This window comes from Colletotrichum orchidophilum, assembly GCF_001831195.1.
Source record: "Colletotrichum orchidophilum strain IMI 309357 chromosome Unknown Scaffold_86.1, whole genome shotgun sequence".
Lineage (NCBI taxonomy): Eukaryota > Fungi > Ascomycota > Sordariomycetes > Glomerellales > Glomerellaceae > Colletotrichum > Colletotrichum orchidophilum.
In genome coordinates this window covers 39,139-50,647 of record NW_019173042.1, presented here as the reverse complement: position 1 = coordinate 50,647, position 11,509 = coordinate 39,139, and the positions used below count along the sequence as shown (strand labels likewise).

General features: G+C 56.1%; 4 protein-coding genes across 4 annotated transcripts; 1 reads left to right on the top strand and 3 right to left on the bottom strand.

Annotated features, from left to right (window-relative positions):
- Positions 1 to 1,180: 1,180 nt before the first annotated feature.
- On the bottom strand, positions 1,181 to 3,688 carry CORC01_09473 (ATPase; the record flags this gene model as incomplete). The annotated part of the gene is made up of 2 exons (XM_022621102.1): positions 1,181 to 3,051; positions 3,232 to 3,688. 2 exons carry the CDS (start codon positions 3,686 to 3,688, stop codon positions 1,181 to 1,183), a joined length of 2,328 nt encoding a protein of 775 aa, XP_022472374.1.
- An 846-nt stretch (positions 3,689 to 4,534) lies between these two features.
- On the top strand, positions 4,535 to 6,244 carry CORC01_09472 (uncharacterized protein; the record flags this gene model as incomplete). Its single annotated transcript, XM_022621101.1, has 1 exon — positions 4,535 to 6,244. The coding sequence occupies one exon, from the start codon at positions 4,535 to 4,537 to the stop codon at positions 6,242 to 6,244; it is 1,710 nt and encodes a 569-aa protein (XP_022472373.1).
- A 681-nt stretch (positions 6,245 to 6,925) lies between these two features.
- Positions 6,926 to 7,849, bottom strand: CORC01_09471 (Ras family protein; the record flags this gene model as incomplete). Its single annotated transcript, XM_022621100.1, has 3 exons — positions 6,926 to 7,317; positions 7,375 to 7,642; positions 7,820 to 7,849. The coding sequence occupies 3 exons, from the start codon at positions 7,847 to 7,849 to the stop codon at positions 6,926 to 6,928; spliced, it is 690 nt and encodes a 229-aa protein (XP_022472372.1).
- Positions 7,850 to 9,290: 1,441 nt separating this feature from the next.
- CORC01_09470 (ATP synthase regulation protein NCA2) lies at positions 9,291 to 11,387 on the bottom strand (the record flags this gene model as incomplete). Its single annotated transcript, XM_022621099.1, has 2 exons — positions 9,291 to 11,283; positions 11,371 to 11,387. The coding sequence occupies 2 exons, from the start codon at positions 11,385 to 11,387 to the stop codon at positions 9,291 to 9,293; spliced, it is 2,010 nt and encodes a 669-aa protein (XP_022472371.1).
- Positions 11,388 to 11,509: the final 122 nt, after the last annotated feature.

Here is an 11,509-nt window from a genome sequence, read left to right as displayed (position 1 = left end):
ACCAATTGCCACGTTCCAATTAGTGCCCACACACCGCCCATTTCACGTGTCGAACCACGGTCATGCGTAATAGATTTCTGCTCGGCCCAAACATCAGGCATTGTTAGTCCCCACCCCTTTGTATCTCGTTCCTGACTTCTGCTTATTTCTGTGACACTGACAGGACCCCCAGATCTACTTGGGTAGAACCCTGCATCTAGAAGCCCAGCGTTGCCCGCGTACACTTCAGCCGGGCCGGGTAGGGAGAGTGAGCTGATGCTCCCCTTTCACAAGCTGCTTTGAGAATCACCTGTTGATGTTGCTGAGCCCAAATCGTACACTGTCACCTCTTGGACCCCCAAAACTCGCTTTGGCTGTCACCAGATGTTGGCCGATATGATCCATTGAAATCCCGTCGTGTGGGTTCCCTAGACTGGCACAAAAAGGGGCGCTGCGGCGCCCCTCTCAATGCGATCTTTCGGTAGCCAATCACAACTCTACTATGAGACTTTGCAAGAAGTTGCACCATCAACATCCAAAAAGTTTAGTTCCACTCTCTCAATTGAGCATGCGTCTCGCAGCATGTGAAAGTTTTTTGGGATCATGTCTCGCGAGACCTGGCTTCATGCGTTGCAGCCACCCGACGTTCAACCAGCCGTCACATCAGACCATGCGCCTTGTGCCTATATGCGTACCAGATGCAAACGGGAACCAACAAACCTCCAAGGTGCAGGCAGAAGCCACCCGGTTATTGTAATGAAGCCTCTACAGCATGCAACTTGAAGGTTCAAGTTCCGTGAAGCCTTGTTGTAAAAGGAAACTCGGATCTAGCAGCGACACCCTCAGCACGATTTTCTTTCAAAAATGTCAACAATTTCCAACAATCTAGGGAAGAGCATTGTAAGCAGTTCAGGTCCAAGTGTACGGAGCTTACCCACTTGGCTTCTTGGGTAGACAGTGACTGCTAGTCGACGGTGTGGATTTACATTACGCCTCATCCAGCACATCATTCAGAAGTGGCTCGATAGAGACAAGATTCTTATTTCACCCGTTGAGAGCCATAGTTGAATATTGATAGAATGGACGCATAAGGCCCATCACAGCCGCCGACAAGACCAGCTACACAGCGGCAGTCGTCGAGTAAGTTCAGGAAGATCTACAACGATGCCAAGAGACAGAAACCGTGAACAATCATGACTCTCTATTTCTGGTTCTGGTGCTTCATAAACTGTTTCGACCACCTCTCGTAGCCCTCCAGCATCTGATGCGTGATGCCCTTGGGAACAGACTTGATGGCGTCCACAATGTCCTCCATGCAAACCTGCACCTGCTCCGCCGCCCCGTCCAGCCTGGCGCCGCCGCCACCCTCCTCCGTGCCGCCAATATGCGTCCTGCTAAGCGTCTTGCTCAACGCTGGTTCCGTCGCCACGTTGACAATCTGCTTAATCTCGGCGCCCGAGAAGCCTTCGGCCAGCCTTGACAGCTCCGCCACGTCCACGTCCGCCGCGAGCGGGAGCTTGCGCAGGTACAACTTAAACACGGCCTCCCGCCCCGGGGCGTCCGGCGGGCCCACGTACACAATCCGGTCGAAGCGGCCAGGGCGAAGGAGCGCCGGGTCCATGGCCTCGGGCCGGTTCGTCGCGGCGAGGATGAGCACGCCCGAGAGCGCCTCGAAGCCATCCATCTCGGTCAGCAGCGTCGTGAGCATATTGACAGAGCCCTGGCTCTTGGCGGCGCCACCACCATTACCCCCGGCGCGCTGGCCGCCGATGGAGTCGATCTCGTCAAAGAAGATGATGCTCGGGCTCGCGGCGCGCGCGCGCTCAAAGAGTTGGCGGACCGCGCGCTCCGACTCGCCCACGTACATGTTGAGCAGCTCAGCGCCCTTGACGGCGAAGAAGTTGAAGCCGGACTCGGTGGCCATGGCCTGCGCCGACAGCGTCTTCGAGCAGCCGGGGGGGCCGTAGAGAAGCAGGCCCTTGGGCGGGGTGAGGATGAGCTTCTGGACCGTCGGGTCGTTTGTCGTCGTGAGGGTGATCATGTTGCGCAGGGCGTGCTTGAGGCTCTCCTGGCCGCCGACATCCTGCCAGTGGATCGTGGGCGGTTTGAGATTCACGTCGTGCATAGCTGTCGGCCTAGTGGAGCGGAGGGCCTGCTCCAGGTCCTCCCGTGAGAGGTACGCCGGTCCCATTGCCTCCTCGTCGTAGCCGGCTTCGTCTGGATCAAGGCGTTCTGCTGAGATGATCATTGCGTTTTCGATGAGTCTGTCTAGATCACTTGCGTTGAAAGCGTGTGTTTGTTGTGATAGCTTAGCCAGCATCACGTCTTTAACCTCTGGCTGAATGGGTATTTCAAATGAATTTAGTATTTCAAGTCGACCCTCGGCGTTGGGTATCGAGAGGGGAATGTTCCGCTCGAATCTTGTTCTCTTCTGTAGCTCAGGAGGTACGTCTGTCATATAGTCCAGACAGGTGGCGATGACCACGACCTTTGGTAGTGTGCCGTTCTTGAGAGCATCCTCGGCCAGCTGGTCAAGCTGCTGGCCCAACCGCTGGGTGATGGCGGTGGAGTTTGCCCTGTCCTTTCCAATCAGGGCCTGGAGGCCGTCAATAACAATAATACTGGGCTTCATCGCCCGTGCTTGCTTGAAGACCTCCTCAACAGTGGACGACTTGTCGTTCTCTTCGATGCGGAAGACCCGACCCCAGCCCGTACCTGCTATACGGTTCAGGATGTACGACTTGCCGGTACCACGTCCACCGTGGATGACGATTCCGCACGATTTTTGCTGGCCCTTGTAGACGAACTTGGTGTTGAAGCCGCGGAGAAAGCTCCGCAATTTCTTCTCTTCTGCATGTAAACCAGGGATATTCGGGACGATGAGTTTCGTCACGTCACGCACTTCCTCGACAGGCTCCTCTTCCTCACCGGAGACGATACTGGGTATTGTTGAGACAACATAACGGGCTACGTTATGTGTCTGGCCATCTACGGATGTAATCCTGAAGATCTGTTTTGAGCCAGGCGCCACACACTCGAATTTCATGCCCGGAAAGACCTGCTCAGCTCGTCCTGAGGACAGGCAATATCAGCATCGTGCCAATGTTGAGCAGACAAGGGAATATCATTGCGAGTAAAAATGAGTAAAAATGAGTAAAAATGTTGTTTTGGATAGAGGCTGCGGGAGAAGATTACGGTAAAGACTGCTGACAACCGAGTTTAATACAAAGAAGGAGGAACTAAGTAACTCACCAAGATAGAACCGAATCACTCCCACCCACGCCCCCTCCCACGCGCTGATCTCGGCCTTTTCCCTCTCAGACGTCGTCACAGGCAGGATGCTCACTGACTCGGCGTCAGGAACCACAGAACTTTCCGTCATCGTGATCGTGATCTGGTCACCCAGTTCGAACCCGCAGGCCTCGCGGTACGCCTCGCTCATGAGTATGATGTTGGGGCTGATGTTCTTGTCAGCGAGTGTCCAGAGAGCGGCCTCCCGACGCAACGGCTCCGTCGCTGCAGACTTGGCCGCGTCCTGAGCGGCGATTCTCGTGACAATACAGCGCCGTCCATTGTCGACGCTCCCCGTAAGCTGGATCAGGGAGTCCCGGTTGACGTAGATCCTCGAGGCGCCCTTGAGCGTCGACTTTTCGAGCGTCTTGTCGAAAGGCGCCAGAGGGCGGACCTTTCCGTCGATGGCTTTGACCATTCTTCTACTTGTAGCCGGCGGCACCGTCAGTGTCGCGGTTGCTGTCGTCTCGACCCCCGGTGAAGCTTTCTTTCACTGAATGCCCAATCCGCGAGACAAGCAGATCGCGGAGTAGAGTGATCCAATGGGAGGCGCGAAAAGAACGTCAGACCAATAGGAAGGAAAATTGAAAGCCCCCTGTTCTTGAATCTTTGGTGTCTTGTGGCCCTTCGGAGGAATCTGGGTTGTTCAGACGATGTTTGTTCTTCATCCGTCACTGCCCACATGAGTTGACAATGGTGTAGGGCCCAGACCGGGGTACGGCATCGAGAAAACCCTGCGACAAGATCCGGAAACGATGAGTTTTTGAGAGGGAACTATGGCAGCCACAACACAACTTTCTATCCTCTGCCTTCGGATAGTATCACAGTCTCTGTTGAATTCCCGAGAAAGTTGCGAAATATTTCTATAATTTTCTCGAGCTCATAGCATGTAGACATACCTTTGCTGGGTGTGTCGACCGAGATTTCCTTCGTGTAAGTGAGCCATGAAAAATTCAAAGACCCCTCCCTCCACCAGGTCCCTACCAATTTTCCTCGCACCTTAGTCCACATATCGGCCCCACACCAGCTCAAACCAACCTGGAAGGGTACGGATACGTAGCTCTGCAAAAGTACCTACCCTGCCCAATGTCGCATCACAGCGCGGAAGAACGTCAGACCCAACTCTGAACATCTTTCTTCACTTGCGACAGCCTCTACCGCCCCAACCACCAAAGTCTCGACTACACAGGCCAATTGACAAAACAAGAAGTTCCCCTAGACACCTTTCCCCCAGACCCGACGACGCCCAAGTCCCTCCGGGCCCATGCAATGGGCTGACCTCCGAGGGCTGCGCAGCTCGACCGGAAGAGTTGCCCGCATGAGCACGATCGCAGCCCGACGACGGCTCCCGCTGTTGCAACAGCTGCCGTCCCTGCATGCGCCAGCATCGGCGCCCCGAAGGTGCTTTAGAGCGAACCAAGACCGCGGCGTGCGGCTCTTCTCGACCCAACCTCGGCTCAGTTTCCCCGACCATGGGGGGAAGAAGAAACCAACGCGAAGGGAGCAAAAGTCGAAGTCGCCTTCGCTATTCGAGGAGCTGTTCCCAGACGATGAAATTTCTCCTTCTTCGAATCACTCCAGGGCGCAGGACGATGGGGACAGTAAAGGGAAGGTCAAGGTCCGGTTCATAACCTCCACCGACCCGGACAAGTCTGAGTCGACAGAGTACAAGATGAGGCTACTGGAGCGCAAGAACAGGTCCAGCAAGTCAGAACGTGAGGCGTCCGGGCAGATTGCCGACTTCTTCGAGGCGCGAGCAAGGGCGAAGAAGGAACAGGACAAGGCGGCCGACAGAGAGAGTTCGTCCATCTTCAACGAGCTCTTCTCGGCCCCGGGATCCGGAGCGGCTGCTGCTGCTGCCGCAGCACTGAGAGGGGGAGGTGCCGAAAGCAAGCTGGGAAGCTCTCAGGCCGATCAGCACCAGTCGGAAGAAAGATCCGTTAACCACAACGACCTCCAGTCCTGGCTCGACTCCCTCCCGAAGGACGACGCCGCGACCGCCACCTCCCCGGCAGCGTCCCCAGAGGCGGCGGCAGCGGCGGCGACAACGACGACCAAGGCAGAGCGCTCCGCCATGCTCATCCTCTCCAACGCCAGCCCGAACCTCTTGGAGAGCGATTTCTACCGCATCGGGCCCCAGGGCCACCACCTCGACGGCTGGAGCGCCTCCATCCGGAAAGTCATGCAGGCCTACGACTACAGCACCCTGGAGCCCATGGACCGCTACTTCATCCTCTTCGACTCCCACGCCGCCGCAGCAGCCTACCAGCGCGAGGCACAACGCCTCCACGCCCTCGCCCGCCGCTCCCTCGCGTCCCCCGCCGCCGGCCTGGCGTCGTCGTCGTCCTCCTCCTCCTCCTCCTCCTCCTCCTCCTCCTCCTCCTCCGGCTCAGCGCCCTCCAAAACGTCAGCCTTCAGCCTGGCGCCCCCCTCCAAGGCGTCCCTGAGCCTGCATCTCTACAAGCTCAACCGCGCCACCGAGGCCCGCCTCGAGACCTTTAGCATCCACGGTCTCCTGAGCATGACGCCGGAGCCGCCCCCCCGCGCAAACTCCCACGTCGTCCTTTCCCTCGAGGGCGGCACCCTCGACCAGCGTAGCCTCTCCCACTGGATCCGCCGCGACGCCCGCGACCGGAACCTGGGCTGGCCGGTGCAGCACCTGCGTCCGTACTTTGCTCCCAAGGTGGACCGACGGACGGTGACGGCCGGGGAGCCCACGGAGGTTCCGGAACCTGAGTGGGATGACGACGCGGCGCCGGAGTTGATGGTGGCCGACTCGGGACGGAGAGCCGGCCCCGGCCCCGGCCCCGGCGTCGGCGGTGACGCTCTGGATGAGACGGCCCCGTCTGCTCGGTTTGTCGTTTCGTTCCCGGACGTGCATGAGGCGAGGCGTTTCGTTCGTGCGTGGCACAAAAAGGAGCTTATTTTAACAAATGACCAGAGCGTAATTGTAAACACATATGTTGTGTGGTGATGCCGCAGGTAGCAGCGACCGTCGATAAGAGTGTATCACATGGCTTATCCGCCTTGAAATTGTGGAAGAATATGGGGAGCACATATCTCAAGAGGCAAAGACCTCGATTGTAGATGATGGAGGAGCATGAGGAAAAAAGGATGTATTATAAACCCAGAAATAAAAACCCGAAACTCCAGACCAGATATTTGCTCTCTAGGGGGATGAAAAGGCGCTGTCGGCAAGAAACCACATGACAATAACCACACAGTACTTTCTTCCCGTGGGGTCCAATGAGGAAGTATTCAAGGAGACAGGAGGTGAGCGCCGCCGCACTCTCTCGTGGAGCACACAGATACCCAGCCGGCCGGCCCATCGCGATTTCAACCCCCTACTCTCGTGAAGTTTTCCTCTCAGCCAATTGCCTCACCGGAAGCCCCGGCCCTGCCTTCCTGGTTGCCCCTGTCAGGTCCTCCTCTCACCGAATTTCTCTGTGTCCTCCGGCGGTGAGGTCCGCTGTAAAGCCCCCTATGCCCTCTTCTTGCTCACTCTCCCTCTCTCCTTCCATGCACGTCTTTTCTGCCTTTGTAGGACGACGCTGTCCCCGGTGGCAGCGCGGAAGCAACCAAAATAATCAAATCTTGCATTGGAACATAACCAGAGCACAAAATCGAGGGTCCCGTGCCCACGCCTTCCGTCACTTTAACAGCACTTTCCGCCGGCTCCACTTGACTCGCCGACGTTGACGCCCGAGGCGGCGGGCTGCTCGTTCTTCTGGTTGTCGATCAGGCGCTTCTTGATATCGGCAGCGAGAGAGTAAAAAGCCTTGTCTATGTTGATGTTGCTCTTGGCCGAGACCTCGAGGAAGGGGATGCCGAGCTCGTCGGCGAGCTGCTGGCCGCGCTCGGTCGAGACGACACGCTTCTCTTCCCAATCGCACTTGTTACCGATGAGAATCTTGTTGACGCCCTCGGTGGCATGTTGCTCTACGTTGGCGAACCAGGTGCGGATGTCTGCGTGAAAGGAGTACCAGATTAGTTTTCTCTTCTCACGTACTTGTCCCCATTCATCCAGGATTCCTTTCGCAATGGCGACTGCCATGGACAGCAGCCGTACTGATGGATCGCAACGAAAGGGAGAAATCGACGTACTGTTGAAGGAGCGCTCGTCGGTGACATCGTAGACGAGGAGAATTCCCATGGCGCCGCGGTAGTAGGCGGTGGTGATGGTACGGAAGCGCTCTTGGCCGGCGGTATCCCAAATCTGGAGCTTGACACGCTTGCCGTCCAATTCGATGGTGCGGATCTTGAAATCAATGCCGATGGTCGTGATAAAGGACGGCGTGAATGAGTCTTCGCTGAAGCGCAACAGGCAGCAGGACTTGCCTACGCCCGAGTCGCCGATCAGCAGAAGCTTGATCTAGGGTGCTGGTCAGCCACATGTGAACACGATGTCATGTTTGCCCCCGTAACGATTGCAGACGGAGAAAAAGAGCCATGCTCGAGGGAAATGTTCGAAGGACGGGCTCATAGGTGGCGAGGGTTCTTAAGTAAAGGGCGGGACGAGGCTAGGAGGGGCACGGCATTCGACACGTACAAGGAAGTCGTAGTTGCGGTTGCTCGACATTTTGGCGGCGGGTGTTGTTGGGGACTAAACCGAAGGGGCCGATCTGAAGGGGCGGCGTTTCTGCTCCGGGGGACGTATGTGCCAGGCAAGTTGGATCGAAGATGCCAAAGGGAGGCGATTGTCGTGATCTTGTCGGTCGGGTTCGGGCAACGGTGGGGGAAGATGCGATTGGGATGTTGGTAGGAAACGGGCCTAGGTAATGTGTCGTAGTAGTAGTATGTACGAATAGTGAAGGTAGGCACACAAGCGCTGGGCTACGGGCGAGGCGAGGCACTGCGGTGTACAGTTTACCACACTGTGAGGAGGTACGTAGCGTCGAATCGGTTGGTCTTTTGGGGGGAGAAGTGTGGCGCCTGCCGTCTGGGGTAAGACACTGGACCCAGCCTCTGGCTTGACCGACCCGATTGACCTGTGTCGTGCTGGGACAGGGCCTGAGGGATTTGGAGACTTGGTGACTTGGCGGTGGGTTTCGCAGGCTAACGTCTTCCCGGGTAAGGTAGGTTGGAAATCAGTACCTACGTAAGGTGAATCCCGCCGCCCAAAATCTTGTAATTAGGTCCACTGCTGATATCTGTGGTAGGTATCCGTAGTGATACCAATCAACTGCTTCCGGCGCTAGGTCGAAGTGAAATGAGATAGTGAATGCTCACCTCAAGGTAGATACAGTGCCCGCCAAGGGAGATTGACCCGAAGATGTCGGATCTGCGTCGGAGGGGAGCGAAAGGTTAAAAGAAGCAAAACTCCCCTGGTCGATCCAAGCACCTTGTTGCAGAAAAGCAAGTGAAATTTTGGGCAACACGTAACACCTCAGCGTCCTCCCATGACGGATATGGGGGGAAAGGGATGGACCCGGGCATGCCAGGCTCGCTCACCGAAGAGCGACATGCTACCTCAGCCACCAGATACATGTCCACCAAGCTGCTATCTCGAAACTTGATGCGTTGTCTTTGCCGTGGCACTACACCCCTTCGCTGCCAAATGTGCTCGGTCTCCCGCCTCCGTCAGACTTGCCAGGAGGCTACCAACGAAGCCACACCAAACGTCATCGCACTGTCTCGCCTCAGGGTTCAGGTCCAGAGCTAGGTCACGGGTCCGTCGCCCGAGCATCTTGGGTGGCGGCCAGTCTATGGTCACAAGAGACGTTGTTGAGTCTCACTCACTTTCGCTTATTGCTATACGTCACCCGTCCAATTGCGCTTCAATTCAACTTTTGATCTAAACACCTTTCCTAGTGACAAATGCCGCCTGCTAAGCTCCGGTACCAATGTGCGATGCTCCGTTGACAATTCATGATGCCTCCAGTGGTGTACAGATGTGGTACAGGTTCCACCGAGAAAGGCCGTTCCCGCTGTGCGTAGTAAAGTATCTGAATGCTGAAGCTCAAATCCGTAAGACCGTGTATCCATGCGAATCATTATTGCGCCCGAGGTTCTCCGTCGTTTTACTGTAGCCACTTGGCGTACGCCCAGCGAATGCGATCCAAAGCTCTGACCTGCACCTGAATCCCCTTCAAGTTCGCAAGATCATCCAAATCCTCGAGAAACTCTCGCTGCCTGTCGCGAGGCAGCACTCTTTGCATCAGGTTGCGCAGCACGTGGACTTCGCACAGCAGGAGGCCGTGATCCTTGTAAGAGAGGAGGTTGTTCTGTGACGGCGTCGCCTCTGAAAAGATCCTGTCAATGTTGCGCAACACTCTGATGCTCTGTCCAGTCTTGCGGCTCTGCCTGGCTCCCTTGCGAGCACCAAAGAAGCCGCGAAGATACTGAACAATGCCAATCGAGACAAGCACACCAGGTGTCAGACCCACAAACCCAAACACCAGTTCCTGGCTCTTGAGGAGAGAGTCGATGCCGCTGATGGCCACCTCTAGGTCGACCTTGGTCTTCTGGACTTGGATGAGGAGTGATCGGACGAGGTCGCCCTTCACCGCCCCAACAAAGGGCGTCCGCAAGTCCTTTTCGTATGCACGCAAAACCGGTGTGACGTCTCCCTCGCTGACCTTGGTGCGGATTACTTCGATCTGGGCGTCGGTGAGCGACGAGCCGTCGCCAGCAAAGTGAGGTTTATCCAAAGCAAAGTCCACAACCATGCGCTCCAAGCTTTCCCGATCGGCCTTGAGACTATCTCGGCTCATGATGGCGATCTCACTGCTCGAGTCGTGTCGAATAGTTCCGACAATCTTCCGTGTCGGCTCGATGACCCAGTTAAACCAAAAGTCTCGTACCGTAGATCCAATGTCCCGAACCCAGCTTAGAATCTCAGCTCGTCTGTTGGCAAGAAGTCGAAGGACAGTCGTCGATGACAGCAGAGCTGCTGTTGCAGGCAACCAGTATCGGATGAATCTCGACGGGCGACCGTTCTCACGAACAAGCAGCTGCGCAGACATGACGTGGTTGGGAAGGCCGTTATCCAGGAGGTTGAGAAGACGTCTAGCCAGCACGGAAGGCTTCTCCAGAGCGTTGGCGTCCTCGATGTGAATGCTAAGCTCGGGGTCCTCCTCGACTCCGGCGAATACCTTGTCCTCAAAATCGTTGACGCCAGACTCCAGAGTCAAGGCTTCCTTAAGAACCATGTCCATGAGAGCCACGCTTCGCTCAACCACACCTTTCCAGTCATGGCTGTTGACACCCGCTTCGCTCTTGTCGTCATCTTCGTCTCCTCCAAAGGTCAGCCCTTCGTCGACGAGCACACCAAGACCGCTTGCTATCATATCCCGCAAGCGCTTGAGATGTGCCAGTTTCCTCCTAGCTTCGCCCCGGCTAAGAGCCACAGGCGAAAGGACCTTGCGCTGAAGGGTCGTGATCGATGAGTCCCGAATGCTGTCCCGTACGATGCCGTAAAATTGTTTCCATTGCTGTGATAATCCTGTCCGCGTCGATGCGACAATGTCTCCCGGCGTCTGGCTGAGATTTCGAATGCGGTGCTTGCTTTCATGGTAGACGTCCTTAGTCAAAGCCCACAAACGCAATGGCGACGTCTGGACAGTGTAGAGACTGCTATAAGTATAAGAGCTCAAAACCTCATCCCAGTACCACATCTCATCACTGAGAGGGATGATCTGGTCGAGGAGCGTGTTCAAAATGATACCGTAAGTCTGTACGGTAGCTTTGCTGACGAGCAGCCACTCGATTTCCGACTGGTAAGGACCTCGTCTGGCTTCGTCATCCTGCTCCGCCTGGAAGTCCCATTCCGCAAGTTTGGATTCTTGCAGTAGAGTGCGAATCCTCTGGGCGGGGAGCAGGGAAAGCGAAGTAGAGGTGGTAGACAGAGCCCTGACGATATGCAGGAGCTCCTCAATTCTTGGCGACGACAGTGCGTCTACGGTGGCTGAGTGAAAAATGCCATGCTCTTCGGCAGAGAGCTCGCCATCTTCTTGAGATAGACTTAGACCCAGTGGAATCCGATCCAGCTGCGCGTCTAAGCGGCGGACCTGGCTACATGCAGGGAAGAGTTGATGTCAACATTCAAATGTTTTGTTTGGGATGACGGGAAGCCAAGGAAAGATGGGACGGAATACTGACTCGGCAACAACAGACATTATAGCTTCTCACTCAGAGAGCACTCCTCCTCCACTTTCATGGGTCGTTCTTCGCGTTGAACTCTCGAGGCTGTGAGGATTGCAGTCCGGTGAGGATGGGATTGATGGAGAGAATGCAGTGG